This window comes from Macaca mulatta, chromosome 17 (genome assembly GCF_049350105.2).
Source record: "Macaca mulatta isolate MMU2019108-1 chromosome 17, T2T-MMU8v2.0, whole genome shotgun sequence".
In the NCBI taxonomy this organism is placed as follows: Eukaryota; Metazoa; Chordata; class Mammalia; order Primates; family Cercopithecidae; genus Macaca; species Macaca mulatta.
Genome location: NC_133422.1, coordinates 21,152,347 through 21,173,398, shown reverse-complemented (window position 1 = coordinate 21,173,398; position 21,052 = coordinate 21,152,347). Strand labels below are relative to the sequence as shown.

General features: G+C 36.0%; 1 protein-coding gene across 1 annotated transcript in view; it reads left to right on the top strand.

Moving 5' to 3' along the window:
• Positions 1-21,052, top strand: part of VWA8 (von Willebrand factor A domain containing 8) — a 380,985-nt gene that overhangs the window by 134,586 nt on the left and 225,347 nt on the right. The window contains exon 17 of the mRNA XM_015120969.3: positions 2,695-2,810. Within this exon, the coding sequence (XP_014976455.3) occupies positions 2,695-2,810 (116 nt within the window). The remainder of the gene's footprint in view (positions 1-2,694; positions 2,811-21,052) is intronic.

Genomic DNA, 21,052 nt, shown 5'->3' with positions numbered 1-21,052 from the left:
ATTTCTGATGAGAACCTTTATGTTTTTAAGCTGAAGTATTTCTAATCATGCTAATATGAACAAACCCTTTGAGGTGTACTCTTAAACTGTATAACCATGGTAACTAGGGGATTGTGCTTCATATCTTCACCCTGTCTTTTTTTTTGGCAAGATAAAACTGCAGTTAGAAATTTGATATTATAAATGTTAAATACATTAGGTATTTTTAAAGTATACTCTCAATTTTTAATTGATAATAATGTGAGAACAGAGATTACCAAACCCTTTATTCAGCACTTAAATGGCTCAACACGAAGCTTATCTCTCATTTTCTCAACCCTGGTTATTATTGCAAACCATTTTGGTGCTTTCAACTAGAAGAACTGGAGAATTGGTGTTCAAATATATGCACATTCCTTATTGATCACTGGAATGAAATGTGAAGCCTGAATTCAGTGTCATGCTTAGAATGAGATTAGAGTGTTATACCCTAAAAAATTACCCTATGGTTTAACAGGACTCTTATAAAATCCTCTGGTTGGAGTCATTTGTCAAATATTTGTTATGATTAATATAGGAATTTTTCATGGTCCTAGGTATTAAAAATGGGAATTTCTGAGTTATATTTGACTTTTCATATCAATCATACTGCCTGAATTTTATCCTCAATACATCTTTCTTTCTCATAGCAAGTCAGTTGCCAAGTTTGTTGTATCCTACCTCTCCATTCTTGTTGCCATAACCTTACTGTCGGACTTTTTCCTTTTATAGGCTGTTTATTGAAGTAGCTTTCTGTTTCCTGTCTCAATTCTGTCTGTCCTTCAACTACTTTCTATACTGCTGCTAATTTAAATTAGGAAGTAGGCTAGTAATAACCTGATTCTAAAATCATGTTTTGACTTTACACATAGCAGAATCCTAGTGCCTTTAAGAATAAAGCCAAACCCCTCAGAGGTCTTTAGGTCTCATAGGTCTTTGTTGTTTGAGAGCAAGCCTTCCAGCAGGACCTTCTAGTAAAGCTGGCCTGGTTCCTCATGTTCTACTTGCGGTTCCATTCCTTTTGCTTTCATGCCTTTGATCAGAGGATTTCTTGTGCCTATTTGAATATTTTAACTGCCTGTAACAACTGTCTACTGTTCCACTTATTTTAGCATTGAAGTATATACTATTTTGAATTGTAATTTATGATTTATTATATTTGAATATTATCTCCATGTCTGGAATGCAAATTAATTGAAAACAAGAATGGACCTAATGTTCCCTTGTAAATGAGTTCTTTGAAACTTAGAATGTGTTTTTTAATAGAAGAAAGGATATGTGGTGGTCATTCTTCCAACCTAATTCCCAAAGAAAATATAATACTAATGTAGCTGAAATGGAATACTAACAGCAGACCAATATCTCATGGAGATGTGAAATACACAAGGAAGGATAAATTAATTTTTTTCTTCTTTGGGACATACAGAGATGACCTTAGGTGGAACATTAAAACAAGCAAATGTGCAGTGTGTCTTTGACATTCTCCCTTCATCCATTCTGAACCCTTTGTGAATTTCATAGAGTCCCCTTCTCCAGGCCCTTGAGTGCTCAGGGCCACTTTACTGCCCTCTGTGACATTTCATACTGACCTGCCTTGCCCTCCCCAAGGTCCAGTTGCTTCAAAAGTGCTTCTGTCCTCTGGTTTTCAGTGAAAATCACTGTCTTCTAATACTGCTGATCTAAGCTAGGAATTAGGCCAGTAATAATCTTATTTACTAAATATATGCTAATATGTAGGTCCCATCACCTTTCTCTGCTGGGTTTTTTGTTTTCATTTTGAGGAGGCTGACTTTTTAAATAACAGTTGTTGCCATTTGTTGAGCACCCATATGTGTGTGACATATGCTAAGAACTTTAGAATCATTTTCTAATTTAGCCTTCATAACAATCTTAAAGGTGAGGGCATTACTATTGCCATTTTAAAGGTGAGGGAACTGAGGCTTGGAAAAGTTAAGTAATTTGCCAAGGTCACACAGCTAATAAATAGGATACCGACTTATCTGATTCCAAAGCCTATAAACTTTACCATTATATTATGCTGCCTGCCAAAAGGATTTCAACAAATATTTATTGAGTATTTACCATGTCCTGAGTTCTATACTAGCAACTCTATTCATGGAATTTTGGGAAATGTAAGATAACAAAGTGAAATTATTCTGACAGCATAGGGGAAGGATTCAAAACAGCAAGCTGCAACACAAGTGACAAATTGGTTGACACCTCTGTGGTCAACAGCCTAAATTGTTTACAACTCTTTTTTGCTATTTTTAGAAACCACAGATTTGCTTAAAGCTTTAAGCATTTTCATGGTATCTTAACACCTTGGCTTTGTGTAAGCAGAAAAAGTGAGCAGTCCATCGTCCAGCTTAAGTCCAGTGTGACCTTTGTTACGTAACATTCTTCCCCCGTTGCCCCTCCCGCCTCCAACTTAGCACAGTTAAAATACATTAATTAAATTTAATTGATAAATACTTTAGATTTTTTAAAAACTATCTTCAAGGATGTTTTAAGTGTAAATTGGTTTCTGTTTATTTTTATTTATAATTAATTAACAGCACATACTTTAACTTTGGCCTTACCCCTTCAGGAATAATGAATTCTGCTGTAACAGCCATCTAAAGGGACTTTAGCAAGTTGAAACAAGACTCTTAACACAATACATTTGTCTTTTGATAGGCACAATCATTAGCGGCCTCACTTTCTACCAGACAACTGTTGCGAATTTCTCGTCGGCTGTCACAGTATCCTAATGAAAATCTTCACAGTGCTGTTACTAAAGCCTGCCTTTCCAGGTAAATATATTCTTCTTTCTCACTGCATGTTAAGTTTCTGGATCTTCACTAAAACTATAACATAAGTTTAACTGATGGTGTATATTCCCAATCCTTCAAAATATATTGGTCTGAATATAGAGCTATTTCATCCTTGCCTTCCCTCGTTAGAACTTATTTAGTACAACATATTATCTTTTAAAATTAATTTTTGGTGCCAGCATCACCAGAAGCAGATGCTGGTACTATGCTTCCTGTACAGCCTGCAGAACCATGAGCCAAAATAAAACCTCTTTTATTTACTAAAAAAATAAAATATAATAAAATTAATTTTTATCCTTAATTTGTATGGGTACACAGTCAGTGTGTATATTTGTGGGGTACATGAGATACTTTGATACAGGCATACAATATGTAATAATCACAACAAGGTGAATGCCATGTCCATCATCCCAAGCATTTATCATTTCTTTGCATTATGAACATTCCAATTATACTTTTAGTTACTTAAAAATGAACAATAAATTATTATTGACTATAGTCACCTTGTTGTGCTATCAAGTACTGGATCTTCATTCTATCTAACTATGTTTTTGTACCCATTAATCATTCCCTTCCCCACTTCCCACTACCCTTCCCAGCCTCTGGTAACCATCCTTCTACTCTCTCTTTATGAATTTTATTGTTTTAATTTTTAGCTTTTAAAAATGAGTGAAAACATGTGAAGTTTGTCTTTCTATGCATGGCTTATTTCACTTTAAATAATGTGCTGTAGTTCCATTCATGTTGTTGCAAATGACAGAACTTCATTCATTCTTTTTTAGGGCTGTTCAGTACTCTCTTGTGTGTGTACAACATTATCTTTATCCATTTGTCTGTTGATGAACACTTAGGTTGCCTCCAAATCTTAGCTATTGTGAATAGTGCTGCAATAAACATGGTAGTGCAGACCTCTCTTCAATATATGGATTTTCTTTCTTCTGGGCATATACCTAGCATATACCTAGGATTGGTGTGTCATATGGTTGTTTTAGTTATTGCTTTTTTTGTTTGTTTGTTTGTTTGTTTTTGAGGAACTCCATGCAGTTCTCTATAGTGGTTATACCAATTTACATTTCCACCCACAGTGTACAAGGGTTCCCTTTTCTCCACTTACTTGTTGGTATTTGTTATTGTCTATCTTTTGGATAAAAGCCATTTTAACTGGGGTGAGCTGATACCTTGTTATAGCTGATACTATAACATCACTAATCATCAGTGATGTTGAATACCTTTTCGTATACCTGTGTGCCATTTGTATCTCTTCTTTTGAGAAATTTCTATTCAGCTCTTTCATGCATTTTGTAATCAGATTATTAGACTTTTTCCTACTGAGTTGTTTGAATTAATATATTTTATCAATTCCTTGTCAGATGGATGATTTGCAAATATGTTTTCCCATTCTGTGAGTTGTCTCTTCACTTCATTGACAATTTCCTTTGCTGCAGAAGAAGCTTTTTAACTCTATGTGATCCTATTTGTCCCATTTTTGCTTTGGTTGCCTGTGCTTCTGGGGAATTACTTAAGAAATATTTGTCCTGACCAACATCTTGGAGAGTTTTTCCAATGCTTTTTTTTTTTAGTAGTTTCATAGTTTGAGGTCTTAGATTTAATTCTTAATCCATTTTGATTTGATTTTTGTATATGGCAAGAGATAGGGGCCTACTTTCATTCTCCTGCATATGGATATCCAGTTTTCCCAGCACCATTTATTGAAGAGATTGTCCTTTCCCCAATGTATGGTCTTGACACCTTTGTCAAAAATGAGTTCACTGTAGATGTATGAATTTGTTTCTGGGTTCTCTATTCAGTTCCATTGGTCTATGTATCTGTTATGCTAGTAACATGCTGTTTTGGTTACATAGCTCTGTAGTATAATTTGAAGTCAGGTAATGTGATTGCTTCAGTTTTGTTCTTTTTGCTCAGGATGGCTTTGGCTATTCTGGGTCTTTGTGGTTTCATATAAATTTTAGGATTATTTTTCTATTTCTGTAAAGAATGTCATTGATATTTTGACAGGGATTACATTTAATCTGTAGATTGTTTGCAGTAGTATGGACATTTTAACAGCGTTGATTGTTCCAATCCATAAACATGGAATATCTTTCCATTTTCTGGTGTCCTCTTCAATTTCCTGCATCAGTGTTTTATAGTTTTCATTGTAGAGATCTTTCCCTTCTTTGGTTAAGATTATTCCTATATATATTATTTTATTTGTAACTGTTATAAATTGGATTACTTTTTAAAATTTCTTTTTCAGATTGTTCACTGTTGACATACAGAAATGCTACTGATTTTTGTATGTTGATTTTGTGTCCTGGAACTTTACTGAATTTGTTGATCAGTTCTAATAGGTTTCCGTTGGAGTCTTTAGGTTTTCTTTTCAAGTGTAAGCTCATATCATCTGCAAACAAGGATAATGTAATTTCTTCCTTTCCAGTTTGACTACTGTTCATTTCTCTCTCTTATCCAACTGCTCTAGGGAGGCTTTCCACTATTGTGTTGAATAACAGAGGTGAAAGTGTGTATCCTTGCCTTGCTTCAGATCTTAGAGGAAAGGCTTTCCGTTTTCCCATTCAGTATTGATATGGGTTGGATCTGTGTCCCTGCCCAAATCTCGTGTCTAATTCTAATCCCCAGTGTTGGAGGTGGGACCTGGTGGGAGATGACTGGATCGTGGGGGTGGATTTCCCCCGTGGTGATGGTCTCATGACAGTGAGTGAGTTCTCATGAGAGCTGGTTGTTTAAAAGTTTGTGGCACCTCCCTGCCTCTCTTTCTCCTGCTCTGACAATGTGAAGTGCTTGCTCCCCTGTTGCCTTCTGCCATGATTTTAAGTTTCCTGAAGCCTCCCCGTAAGGCAAGAAAATGCCAGCGTCATGTGTCCTGTAAAGCACCATGAGCCAATTAAAATTATTTTCTTTATAAATTACTCAGTCTCAGATATTTCTTTATAGTAGTAGAAAAACGGACTAACACAAGTATGATACTAGCTGTAAGTCTGTCATATATGGCTTTTATTGTGTTGATTATTGTGTTGAGGTATGTTCCTTCTATACTCAGTGTTTTTTTTGAAAAGTTTGTTTATTTTTATTTTATTAGTTATTTTAAATATGTAATCTCACGTTGTTGCCAGGCTGTATAGTTTTTGTCTTGAAGTCTATTTTGTCTGGTATAAGTATAGTAACTCCTGTTTTTTGTTTGTTTGTTTCTTTTGACATGGAGTATTTTTTTCTGTCCCTTTATTTTCAGCCTATGTATCATCATATGTGAAGTGTGCTTGTTGTAGACAACAGATCATAGTGCAGTGGCTATTCACAGGTGCAATCTCCCTGCTGATCAACATGGGAGTTTTGACTGGCTCTTTTTCCAACCTGGGCCAGTTCACTCCTCCTTAGGCAACCTGGTGGTTCCCCGCTCCTGGGAGATTACCATATTGATGCTGAACTTAGTGTGGATACCCAGTCAGTATAGTGCATTACAACCCAGAACGCCTGGGCTCAAGCTATTCTCTTGCCTCAGTCTCCTGAGTAACTGGGACTACAGTGGTGCCCAGCTATCCTCATCATTTTGAGGGTTTTCATCATGAAGGGATGTTGAATTTTACAAAATTCTTTTTCAGCATCAATTGAAACAATCATTTGTTTTTTGCTTTTCATTTTATTGATATGATGTATCACATTGACTGATATGCATATGTTTATCCATGCTTGCATCCCTGGCACAAATCCTGCTTGGTCATGATGAATGATCTTTGTAATATGTTGTTGAGTTTGGCTTGCTACTATTTTGTTAAGGACTTTTTCATCAACATTTGTCAAAGATATTGGCCTGTAGTTTTCTTATTTTGATGTGTCTTTCTCTGGTTTTGGTATCGTGGTAATAGTGGCCTTGTAGAACCAGTTTGGAAATATTCCCTCCTCCTTTATTTTTCAGAATGATTTCAGTAGGATTGGTATTAGTTCTTCTCTAAATTTTTGGTCAAATTCAGCAGGCAAGCTATCAGGGCCCAGACTTTTCTTTGCTGAAGACTTTTTATTATGGTGTCAATCTCGTTACTTGTTATTGGTTTGTTCACATTTTGTATTTCTTCATAGTTCAATCTTGGGAGGTTGTGTGTGTTTAAGAATTTCTCCATTTCTTCTTGGTGTTCCAGTGTATTGGCATATAGTTCCTCATGGTAGCATCTAATGATCCTTTGTATTTCTGTGGTAACAGTTCTAATGTCTCCCTTTTCATCTCTGATTTTATTTATTTGAATCTTCCTTTTTTCTTAGTTGGGGTAAAGGTTTGTCAATTTTATTTTTGCAAAAAACTAACTTTTCATTTCATTAATCTTTTGCATTTTTTTTTTTTGAGATGGAGTCTCACTCTGTCGCCAGACTGGAGTGCAGTGTGTGATCTCTGCTTACTGCAGTCTCTGCCTCCTGGGTTCAAGCAATTCTCCTGCCTCTGCCTCCCGAGTAGCTGGGATTACAGGCACGTGCCACCATACTCAGCTAATTTTTGTAGTTTTTTTTTTTTTTTTTCTGAGACAGAGTCTTGCTGTGTTGCCCAGGCTGGAGTGCAGTGGTATGATCTTGGCTCACTGCAACCTCTGCCTCCCAGGTTCAAGCTATTCTTCAGCCTCAGCCTCCCGAGTAGCTGGGACTACAGGCACACACCACCATGCCTGGCTAATTTTTTTTATTTTTAGTAGAGATGGAGTTTCACCATATTGGCCAGGATGATCTCAATCTCCTGACCTTGTGATCTGCTGGCCTCGGCCTCCCGAAGTGCTGGGATTATATGTGTGAGCCACCGTGCCCAGCCTATCCTTTGCATGTTTTAATTTAAATTTCATTTGTTTCTGCTCTGATATTTATTATCTCTTTTCTTGTACTAATTTTGGGTTTGGTTTGCTCCTGCATTTCTAGTTCTCCAAAATACATTGTTAGGTTGTTTGAAGTTTTTCTACTTTTTTGATGTAGGCTCTTATTGCTATAGACTTTTCTTTTATACTGCTTTCGCTGTATCCTATAGGTTTTGGTGTGTTTCCATTTTCATTTGATTCAAGAAATTTTTCATTTTTCTTCTTAATTTCTTCATTGACTTACTGGTCATTCAAGAGCCTATTGTTTAATTTCCATGTATTTGTGTAGTTTCCAAAATTCCTCTAGTTATTGATTTCTAGTTTTATTCCATTGTGGTCAGAGAAGATACTTGACATCATTTCTTTCTTTCTGTTTTTTTTTTTTTTTGAATTTTTAAAGACATTTTTTGTGGCCTAATATATGGTCTCTCCTTGTGAATGATCCATGTGCTGAGGAGAAGAATGTGTATTCTGCAGCCGTTGGATCACATGTTCTGTAAATATCTGTGAGGTCCATTTGGTCTGTAGCGCAGATTAAGTCCAACATTTCTTTTTTCCTCTTTTCTTTTCTTTTCTTTTCTTTCTTCTTCTTCTTCTTCTTCTTCTTCTTCTTCTTCTTCTTCTTCTTCTTCTTCTTCTTCTTCTTCTTCTTCTTCTTCTTTCTTCCTTCTTCCTTCTTCATCCTTCTACATCCTTCTACATCCTTCTTCTTCCTTCTTCTTCCTTCTTCTTCTTCCTTCTTCTTCCTTCTTCTTCCTTCTTCTTCCTTCTTCTTCCTTCTTCTTCCTTCTTCTTCCTTCTTCTTCCTTCTTCTTCCTTCTTCTTCTTTCTTTTTGAGATGAAGTTTCGCTCTTATTGACCAGGTTAGAATGCAATGGTGCAATCTTGGCTCACCATAACCTCCGCCTTCCAGGTTCAAATGATTCTCCTGCCTCCGCCTCCCGAGTAGCTGGGATTACAGGCATGCGCCACCATGCCTGGCTCATTTTTGTATTTTTAGTAGAGATGGGGTTTCTCCATGTTGGTCAGACTGGTCTCGAACTCCCAACCTCAGGTGATCCACCCATCTCGGCCTCCCAAAGTGCTGGGTTTACAGGTGTGAGCCACTGCGCCCGACCAAGTCCAGCATTTCTTTGTTGATTTTCTGTCTGAGTGATCTGTCCAATGTTGAAGTCTCCAGCTATTATTGTATTGGGGTCTGTGTCTCTCTTTTGCTCTAAAAATATTTGCTTTATATATTTGGGTGCTCTAGTTTTGGGTGCATATATATTTAAAATCATTATATGCTGTTGCTGAATTGACCCCTTTATCATTGTATAGCAATCTTTGTCTCTTCTTACAGTTTTTGTCTTGAAATCTATTTTGTGTGATATAAGTATAGTGACTCCTGATTTTTCTTTTGTTTGTTTGTTTCATTTGGCATGGAATATTTTTTTCTGTCCCTTTATTTTCAGTCTGTGTATCTTCATATGTGAAGTGTGTTTCTTGTAGAAAACAGATCATTGAGTCTCATTCTTTAAAATCCATTTTGCTACTCTGTCTTTTGATTGGAAAGTTTAGACTATTTACATTCCATGTTACTGTTGAGTAAGGAATAACTCTTGCCATTTTCTTGTTTGTTTTTGGGTTGTTTTATGGTCTTCCTTCTTGCCTTACTGTCTGTCTTCCTTTAGTGAAGGTGATTTTCTCAGGTGGTGTGTTTTTATTTCTTGCTTTTCATTTGCTGTATATTTGAATTTTTTGGTTTGAGGTTACCATGAGGCTTGCATATAATGCCTTGTAACTCATTATTTTAAACTGATGACAACTTAATACTTATTGCATAAGCAAACAAAGAGAAAACTAATAAAAACTCTACACTCTTTGTCTACCCACTTTTTCACTTTTTGTTGTTACTGTTTATATCTTATTGTATTATCTGTCTTGAAAAGTTGTTGTAATTTTTATTTTTGTTCAGTCATCTTTTAGTCTTTATACTTGTTATAAGTAGTTTACATACCACAAAAAAATTATGATATTCTGTCTTATTCTGTGTACTTATTATTACAATGAATTTTGAGGCTTCAGATATTTCTTATTGCTCATTAATTTTTTTTATTTTTTAAATTAATTTTTAAATTCCTTTTTGTTCCTTTGTAGGACAAGTGTGACATTTATTAAATCCCTCCACTTTTGTTTGTCTGGAAAAGTCTATATTTCTCCTTCATGTTTCAAGGATATTTTTCCTGGTTATTCTATTTTAGGATAAAAGCTTTTTCCTTTAGCACTTTAAATGTATCATGCTACTCTCTACTGGCCTGTGAAGTTTCCACTCAGAAGTCAGCTGCCAGACCTAATAAGCTCCATTATATGTTGTTTCTTTTCTCTTTCTGCTTTTAGGTACCTCAGATGTCTTGAGGTTGTCTTTTTTTAGTTAAATTTGCCTGGTGTTCTGTAACTTTGTTGTACTGGAATATTGATATCTTTCTCTAGGTTTGGGAAGTTCTCTGTTATTATGCCTTCGAATAAATCTTCTACCCTGATCTCTCTCTACCTCCTCTTTAAGGCCATTTACTGTTAGATTTGCCCTTTTTAGGCCATTTTCTAGATCTTGTAGGCATGTTTTATTCTTTTTGATTCTTTTATTCTTTTGTCTCCTCTGACTCTGTGTTTTCAAATAGCCTGTCTTCAAGCTCACTAGTTCTTTCTTTTGCGTGATCAGTTTTGCTGTTGACAGACTCTGATGTATTCTTCAGTATTTCAATTAAAATTTTCAGCTCCAGTATTTTGACTTGATTTTTAAGAATTATTTCAATTTCTTTGTTGCATTTATCTGATAGAATTCTGAATTCCTTCTCTGTGTTATCTTGAATTTCATTGAGCTTCCTCAAAACAGCTGTTTTCAATTCTCTTTCTTTAAGGTCACTGATATGGTTTGGCTGTGTCCCCACCCAAATCTCATCTTGAATTGTAGCTCCCCTAATTCCCACATATTATGGGAGAGACCTGGTGAGAGATAATTAATTATGGGGGTGGATCTTTCCCATGCAATTCTTTTAATAGTGAATAAGTCTCACAGAACTAGTGGTTTTATAAAGGGGAGTTTCCCTGCACAAGTTCTCTTCTTTTGCCTGCCACCATGTGAGACGTGCTTTCACCTTCTGCCATGATTGTGAGGCCTCCCCAGCCACATGGAACTGTGAGTCCATTATACCTCTTTCTTTTGTAAATTGCCTGGTCTCAGGTATGTCTTTATCAACAGTGTGAAAATGGACTAATACAGTCATATATCTCTGTCTCTCTGAGATTGGTCACTGATGCCTTATTTGATTGTTTGGTAAGGTCATGTTTTCCTGGATGGTCTTGATGCCTGTGAATGTTCATTGGTGTCTGGGCATTGAAGAATTAAGTATTTATTGTAGTCTTCCTTGCCTGGACTGGTTTGTACATGTCCTTTTTGGGAAACCTTTCCAAGTATTCAAAGAGAATTGAGTGTGTGATCTAATTCTGGTTACTGCAGCCATACCTGCGTTAGGGAACACTCCATGCCCTGTAATGCTGTGGTTCTTGCAGACTCATAGAGATACCACATTGGTGGTCTTGGGTAAGATCCAGGAGAATTCCTTGGACTCCTTGAGAGAGACTCTTGCTCTCTTCACTTACTTTCCCTCAAACAAATGGAATCTCTCTCACCATGCTCATTTGTCTGGAGTTGGGAGAGGGATGACCACCACCACTGGGACTGCATTGGGTCAGACCTGAAACCAGCACAGTGCTGGGTCTTGTCCAAGGCTTGTGGTGACTATCGTCTGGCTACCACTTATGTTTATTCAAGGCCCAAATGTTCTTTAGTCAGGTTGTGATTCATCCTGCTAGGTCTAGGAATCTCGCTTCAGGGCAATGGGTTCCCTTCTGGCCCAGGGTGGGTGTCAAAATGTCATCCAGGAGCTAAGCCCCGGAATTGAGGACTTTAGCAATCTGCTTAGTGCTTTATTTTACTTTGGCTGAGCTGGTACCCAAATTATAAGACAAAGTCCTCTTTACTCTCCCCTCTCCTTTCCTCCAGTGGAAGGAATCTCTGCCAAAGCTGCAAGCTGTGCTGCCTGGAGTTGAGGAAGGGACTGTGCAAGCACTGCCTTGGCTGTCCGCGCTAGTGTCTGACTGGGTCACATGCACCCCAAGTGTACTGATTCTGAGCATAGCACCAGGACTTGCCCAGGAATTGTATTCCTGTGGCCTAGACAGCCTTTCGAGTTTATTTAGAACACCAGAGCACTTTACCCTGTGGTGGTGGGGCTAGTTAGAATTCAGGTTCAGACCACTGGGATGAATGATTCTTCCCCTCCAGCTAGGGCTAGTCAAAATGTTCCCTCCATGGGCATCAGCTGAATGTGGCACTGTTGCTTTCCACAGTGACAGGGTAGCACTGAATTCCAATGCAAAATACCACAATCAATGTGCTCTTTCTCCCCCAAGCACACAGATTCTTTCTCCAAGCTATGTAGCACCACTAGGGGATGGGGAAGAGGTGGTACAGGCAATTCAAGACTGTCTTTCCTAGCCTCTTCAGTACCTCCTTCCTTCATATGATGTTAAAACCAGGTACTGTGATTGCTCACCTGGTTTTTGGGTCTTAGGAAGGTGCTTTCTTATGTAGATAGTTGTTAATTTGGTGTTTGTGTGAAAGGGATGACAATTGCTGGAGGGTTCTATTCAGCCATCTTGGTCTACGTTCATTCCATTAATATATTATCTTATTTAGACATTCAATAATTTTCAGAGGTATTTTATAAATGAGAAAATTGTGTAAGTCACTCAAGTCACATAATTATAAATAGTGGGTTTGGGATCTGAATGCTGGTTCATATGTCTTCTGAGCTAGGGCTCTTTAGCATTATTACACTTACTGCCTCTAAAATTTACATTGGAACTTTTCATTTTTGACAGTTCTGCTCAGTATCTAAATTCAACAAAACTAACATTTTTTCAGTCTGTACTAATTGTTTTCATACCAGTTGGTTAGTGATTATAAAACATTGGCTTATAGCATTTTCTTACAGAATTACATTTACATGAAGCTATTTTAAAAGGATAGTAAGAAAAGATTAAGAACAATTTCCAGTAAGCCCAAAGATTTAGTCTCTTTTCATATGATCTAGTAATTATTTTTATGGTGACTATGCTTGTTGTCCATTCATTTCTTGATAAAAAGAATTAAAGGAGAATCTATTTTCAGTTTAGCAAAATATTTATTGCCATCTGGAATCCCTCAGTTTAGTGGACAGTTTTTCTTGTAGTTAAATTAAGCTCCTTGTGTTGCAACTTGAATTTGTTCTTCTTGTATGTATCCAGCTAAAATGAAATTCCTCTTCACTGTCTTCAGAGTTATTATTTGAAGAATGAATAAGTATAGGAAATAACAATATTGACTCTCTTATTAAATACAAAAATTTTGGACTTTCAAAGCATTCTGCAGACTATTAAATATGCCCTGGTAGTTGAATCAACTTTTAATTTCCTTTATTTAAAACAAAACAAATAAAAATAAATTGAAAAAATAAATCAATAAGAGTTGAACTAAGAAATTAAAAATATCAAAGTCTGGAGAAATGTAAAGCATATGAGAATATTGAAAGCTAGCAGTGTTTATTAGCAATTCAGTTACAATTTATTACTAATTCAGTCTACAAACATGAGAACATTTTTAATAAAGGTTAGAAAAATTAAGGTATGCATTTCTGTCACTTTTTTTATTATCGCCCTAAGATAGATTTTCAAGACAGTATTGACAAGAAATAATTTTTGTGTGATTTTTTATATTTCCTCTGCTGTTTGGAGTGGGAAATTTCATGGATTTCTTGTAAAACAATTTTTTTTTTTTGAGACAGAGTCTTGCTCTGTCGCCCAGCCTGGAGTGCAGTGGTGCGATCTCGGCTCACTACAAGCTCTGCCTCCTGGGTTCACGCCATTCTCCTGCCTCAGCCTCCCAAGTAGCTGAGACTACAACCACCTGCCACCACGCCCAGCTAATTTTTTTTTTTTTTTGCATTTTTAGTAGAGATGGTGTTTCATCATGTTAGCCAAGATGGTCTCGATCTCCTGACCTCATGATCCTCCTTCCTTGGCCTCCCAAAGTGCTGGGGTTACAGGCGTGAGCCACCATTCCCAGCCACAAATATTTTTTAAATGTGTGAAAGGCCATAGAAAATCTAGTGATATACACGAACAAAATAGAATGAGCTAGATGTCCTTCCCATACATTACTCAACCTGGAAATTCTGAATAAAATATAATAAGTAATTGTTAATTCTATCCATACTCAAAAGAAAGAGAATATCAGAGGTATCAGAAATGAAATAGGACTAGGGTTACAGTTCTGCTCCTAGGAATCTATCCAAGGGAAACAAAAACATGTCTACACAAAAACTTCTACGTGAATGTTCTTAGCAATATTATTCATATTTTGCTAAGTGGAATAAGAAAAAGTGGAAACAACTCAAAGGACTATCAACTACTCAACAGATAAATAAAATGTGTTTTATCCATACAGTGAAATGTTATTTAGCAACAAAAAGAAATGAAGTACTGATACATGTTACAACGTGGATGAACCCTGAAAATATGTTAAGTGAAAGAAGCCAAATACATAGGACCACATATTGTTTGGCTCTATTTACATGAAATGTCCAAAATAGGGCAAATCCATGGAGCTAGAAAGCAGATTGGTAGTAGCCTGAAGCCAGATAGACTTGGGGGTAGAAATGGAGGGTGACTGCTAGTGGGTACAGGGGATCTTTTTTAGGTAAGAAAAATGTTCTAAAATTGCTTGCAGTGATGGTTGCACAACTCCGTGAATATACTAGAAACCATTGAATTGTATACTTTAAATAGGTGAATTATGTGATATGTGAATTATATCTCAATAGAGCTAATACTAAAAAAGAAGAAGAAACGAAGTTAAAAAGCAATTCCAGAATAAGGAGAATGATAATGATATCATGGCTACCAAAGAGGCTTTCGAATAGGAATAGAGCTTAGTGGTCTCCTGCTGGATTTTAGTATCTGTTTGGGGACAATGGATGTGGCTGCAGGCATATGTGAGGTGGAGAGGTTATAATTAAGATTCCTGCATGAATAAGAGAGTCTGGAAGTGCTCCCTGTTCCCATAGACTAAAAAGTGTTTGCCCACAAGCCCAGAGAAATGATGAGAAAGCTTACCATCTCCCTGGAACTTGGGATGGGAAATAAACTGTCACCATGAGGAATCAAATGCCCCACATTGCTCAGGTGCGGGTGTGAGGGCCCATGTTGATGCTGTCTGTAAAGGTAGTAACCAAAAAGTACTACTAAGTTAACGTAAAAAACATATCCAGGATCATATAATTACTTGGAGGCTTAGTAGAAAACACCAACCCTGAAAACCAATCTGTGGCAAACACTTTTACAAGATCAGGAGACTAAATATCTCATCTGAATATTTGGTCATTGTACAAAGTAATAAACCATATTTAGGAAAAAAAAAAAAAAAAACCATACGAGAGATTTGGCAGATACGACATTTTGAAGAAATAGAACTTCAAGAACTCAAAATAATAGAACAATTTGAGACTATCAAATAAGTATGTTTAAGATTATTAAAACTTAGGAGGAATTAAAAACTGGATGACTAGGATAGAGGAGAAAAGGAACTGATCTGAAAGAAAAATCAAACAAACAGAACTTTTTGAATTGAGGAATATAGTCAATGAAAGAAAACAAATGGACAAACCATCGAACACAATTCAATAAACACTTAATTAGCAAATTAGACTATTGAAGAGAGAATAAAGTGGAGGGGAAATAGCCTGGGATGCAGCATAGCAAAGTGAAGAGATAGAAAACCTGAAAGGGTTGTTAATAGACATGTAAAGTAAGATAAGAAAGTCCAACATATGTCTAATAGGAATTTAAGAAGAGAAAAAGAGACTGAGAGAGATTAATTGTTCAAAGAGGCAATGGTTAGGAGTGTTCCAGAACAGAAAGCAGAAAGACATGTGTCTACATATTGAAGAAGTATATCAGTTCCCAAGTAGGACAAATAAAGATAAATCAGCACCTACATACATTGTGATGATACTGCACAGCATTAAAGACAAAGAGAAAAACTTATAATGGAAAAAGATACAAGAGAAAAAATATCAAGCTGACAACTTTACATCAGGAGTAGTAGATTCCAGGATTGGATAGTATCCTGAAACTGTTGTATTGGGGGAACCAGCCCCCAATATTTCAACGTAGTTTCTTTTTTGTTTTCCCTAAGTGTCAGCCAGTCTGAGAAATAAAGAGAAAGAGTACAAAGAGAGAAATGTTACAGCTGGGCCTCCGGGGGTGACATCACATATTGATAGGACCGTGATGATGACCCCAAGCTGCAAAACCAGCAAGTTTTTATTAGAGATTTTAAAAGGGGAGGGGGTGTGCAAACAGGGAGTAGGTCACAAGGATCACATGCTTCAAAAGGCGATAAGATCACAAAGCAAGGCAAAATTAGAATTACTGATGAGGAAACAGGTTTTCCTGTTAAGAGCAGAGAACCAGTCTGACTAGAATTTACCAGCCTGGAATTTCCCAATCCTAGTAAGCCTGAGGGTACTGCAGGAGACCAGGGCGTATTTCAGTCCTTATCTCAGCTGCATAAGACAGACACTCCCAGAGGGGCCATTCATAGACCTCCCCCCAGGAATGTATTCCTTCCCCAGGATTATTCCTTGCTGGGAAAAGAATTCAGCAATATTTCTCCTACTTGCACATCCATTTATAGGCTTCCTGCAAGAAGAAAAATGTGGCTGTATTCTACCTGACCCCACAGGCAGTCAGACCTCATGGTTATCTTCCCTTGTTCCCTGAAAATCGCCGCTATTCTGTTCTTTTTCAGGGTGCACTGATTTCATATGGTTCAAACACACGTGTTTTATAATCAGATTTCATATTGTTCAAACACACATGTTCTACAATCAATTTGTACAGTAGTGGTCCTGAGGTGACGTACATTCTCAGCTTATGAAAATAACAGGATTAAGAGATTAAAGTAAAGACAGGCATAAGAAATTATTATTATTATTACTTTAAAGAAATTGTAAGAGTATTATTTGGGAAGTGATAAATGTCCATGAAATCTTCACAATTTATGTTCAGAGATTGCAATAAAGACAGGTGTAAGAAATTATAAAAGTATTAATTTTGGGAACTGATAAATGTCCATGAATTTATGTTCTTCTGCCTTGGCTCCAGCTGGTCCCTCCATTCAAGGTTCCTGACTTCCTACAACAGTGCTGAGAGAAAATAACTATCAATGCCAGAAGTCTTTGCCTATCAGAATACATTTCAGCTAAAGACTGAGCTTACTACATTTAGTAGTTTTTTCAGCACTACTGAAAACTACTAAAGGATATATTTCAGCAAGCAGGAGACTGAATGCAGAGAAAAAGACTAGCATGCAGCAAACTATGGTGAGAAAGGAAGTAGGCAAATATATTGTTAAATTTAAATGTATTGTGAAAAATAAAGTAATAAAAATGAATACCAATATAGGGAAGTATTTAACAACAGGGTGAAACTAAAAACTTACAGAAACTGGAAAAAGAGATTAATTCATTCTTAGATTCTTCTGTTGTTTAAGAAGAGAATAGAAGTATTGAATAATTTTAGACTTCATTAGTTCAAGTATGTGTGTGTAAATTTTGGTTAACTACAAATAAAAAAGGAAATAAATCCAGAGGTGGTAGAAATAAGCAAATAGGAATGTTATACCTGTCAACACAACATAGGTAGAAATGAAAGAAAAATAAAGAGTAAACATGAAATAATGTTAGAAGTGAGCACAAATATTACACAAGATTAAACTTTCCAGATAAAAGTTAGAGATACTGATTAAGATTTTAAAAGACAAAGACCAATTATATGGTGCTACAAGAGTCACATTTAAAAGATAATAAGAAAGATCAGAGGTGAAGATGTAAGAAGAACAGGCAAATACCAAAAGGGAAGAAATATATTATTATTAATATACTTCAAGGCCAAAAGCATGATTGGGGATGAAGAAGGTGAACAAAAAATTCATTTAGTAGATCTAATATTCCTTGGCCATTTATACCTAAGAAGGAGCACTGTATGAGAGAAACAATCAGAACTGAAGACAGGATAAATTGACAAATCAACAGTTACAATGGGAGTTTTCACTTCTTTCAGAAACTGACAGATCATGTATTCTAAGAGTTAGTAAAGCTATTTACCAAAACAATTAGCAAACTTGATATAATGGACTTTGTACCCAGTGAACAATGAATATACATGCTTTTCAAGCACACGTGAGACATTTGTACCATGTATCAAAAACTGACCATAAACTAGATAAAAATCAGTTTTGACTGGGCGTGGTGGCTTACACCTGTAATCCTAGCACTTTGGGAGATCAAGGTGGGTGGATCATGAGGTCAGGAGTTCAAGACAAACCTGGCCAAGATGGTGAAACCCTGTGTCTACTAAAAATACAAAAAAAAAAAAAAAAAAAAAAAAAAAAATTGACTGGATGTGGTGGCATGTGCCTGTAATCCCAGCTACTTGGGAGGCTGATGCAGAAGAATCACTTGAACCCAGGCGGCAGAGATTGCAGTGAGCCAAGATCACGCCACTGTACTCCAGCCTGGGTGACAGAGCAAGACTGTCTCAATAAATAAATAAATAAATAAATAAATAAATAAATAAAATTGGTTTTTCAGTAAATAGCAAAAAATATTTATTGTGGACCAAAAAGCAACAGAATTCATAACAATAACAAAAAACATACTTAAAAGCCCATTTAGTTGGAAAATTAAAATCAGACATCAAAAGAAGAAATTAGAATGAAAATTATGAAATATTTACAACTCTATGACCAAAACTGAATTTCATTACTTGAATGATACACGTAAGGTAACTTTGTTTTTTAAGTTTTAAACTCACATACTTGAAAATAATAGAGAAAGAAAATTTGTGAGCCAGGCATTCAACTTAAGTTGGTAAAAAGTTACAGACTAAACCCAAAGAAAGCAGATGGAATGGAATAATGAAGTTAAGGGCATAAATTAATGAACTAAAAAACAAAATAATCCTAGAAAAGATTAGTCCAACCAAAAGTTGGTTCTTTGAAAATATTAATAGATAAAGCCTTGGTAAATTTAATTAATGTAAAAGAGAGGAAGAACAAATAAGTTAATTTAGTAATTTTGGAAAGGAGAAAGCATAACTGAAGATGAAGTCAATATTTATAAAAACCATACTAAAAAAAACCAATTTTCTGGAATCATGTGTATTACCTAAATTGGTCAAGAATGTGTAGAAAATTCAAATTGACCCATCACCATTAAAGAAAGAAAGTTGGTAGTTAAAAAATTTCCTTTAAAAAAGACTATTCCTGAGTGGTTTTATTGTCAAATTTTACTACATTGTCAAGGAATTTAGAATCCCTGCCTTAAATAAACTTCCAGAAAATAGAGAAATGGTGAAAACATAGAAATTCACTTTGAGTCTAGTGTAACCTAGACACCTAAAGCAGATAAGAATAACTTATGAAAGGAAAATTATAAATCATTGAATTGTAAATGCTCATGGAATGGATGCAAAAATTCTAAGTAAAATATTAACAAATCATGAGCAATTATCAGTAATTTCAAATTATGAATAATTTTATAGTAATCATACCTTTTACTATCAAGGTAACATTAAGATCCTAGAATGAATCATTTTTAGATGCATTTTATTTATTTTTTTCTTTATTTTTCTTTCCATCAACTTTTAAGTTCTGGGGTACATGTTCAGGAGGTACAGGTTTGTTACATAGGAGTGCCATGGTTTGCTGCACAAATCAACCCAGTGCCTAGGTATTAAGCCCAGGATCCATTAGCTATCCTTCTTGATGGTCTCCCTCCCCTCATCCCCTTCAACAGGCTCCAGTGTGTATTATTCCCTGTTATGTGTCCATGTGTTCCCATCATTCAGCTCCCACTTATAAGTGAGAACATGTGGTATTTGGATTTCTGTTCCTGTGTTATTTTGCAGAGGGTAACGGCTTCCAGTTCCATCCATGTCCCTGCAAAGGACATTATCTCATTCCTTTATAGCTACATAGTATTCTATGGTGTATATGTACCACATTTTCTTTGTCCAGTTTATCACTAATGGGCATTTGGGTTGATTCCATGTCTTTGCTCTTGTGAATAGTGCTGCAACAAACATAAGCATGCATGTATCTTTATAACAGAATGATTTATATTCCTTTGGGCATATACCCAATAATGGGATTGCTGGGTAAAATAGTATTTCTGCCTCTAGATCTTTGAGGAATCATCACATTGTCTTCCACAATGGTTGAACTAATTTACATTCCACCCAACAGAGTAAAAGCATTCCTATTTCTCCACAGCCTAGCCAACATATGTTGTTTATTGACTTCTTACTAATTGCTATTTTTCTGGCATGAGATGGTACCTAATTGTGGTTTTGATTTGCATTTCTCTAATGATCAGTGATGTTGAGCTTTTTTTTCATGTTCGTTGGCTGCATAAATGTCTTCTTTTGAAAAGTGCCTGTTCATGTTCTTTGCTCATTTTTTAATGGGGTGGTTTTTTTTCTTGTATATTTGTTTAAGTTACTTGTGGATTCTGGATATTAGACTTTTGTCAGATGGATAGATTGCAAAATTTTTTTCCCATTCTGGATGTTATTTGTTCATTCTGATGATAGTTTCTTTTGCTGTGCAGAAGCTCTTTAGTTTAATTAGATCTCTTTTGTTAATTTTTTTATTTTGATGCAATTGCTTTTGGGTTTTCCTCATTAAGTCTTTGCCTGTGCGTATGTCCTGAGTGGTATTGTCTAGATTTTCTTCCAGGGTTTCTATGGTTTGAGGTTTTACATTTAAGTTCTTAACCCATCTTGAGTTAATTTTTGTGTAAGGTATAAGGATGGGATCCACAGCCAATATCATACTGAATGGGCAAAATCTGGAAGCATTCCCTGTGAAAACCGGCACAAGACAAGGATGCCCTCTTTCACCATTTTTATTCAGCATAGTATTGGAAATTCTGGCCAGGGCAATCAGGCAAGAGAAAGAAATAAAGCATGTCCAAATAGGAAGAGAGGAAGTCAAATTAGCTTTGTTTACAGATGACATGATCCTATTTCTAGAAAATCCCATTGTCTCAGCCCAAAAGTTTCTTAAGCTGATAAGCAACTTCAGCAAAGTCTCAGGATACAAAATCAATGTGTAAAAATCACTAGCATTTCTATACACCAACAACAGGCATGCAGCGAACCAAATCATGAATGAACTGTCATTCACAATTGCTACAAAGAGAATAAAACACCCAGGAATACAGCTAA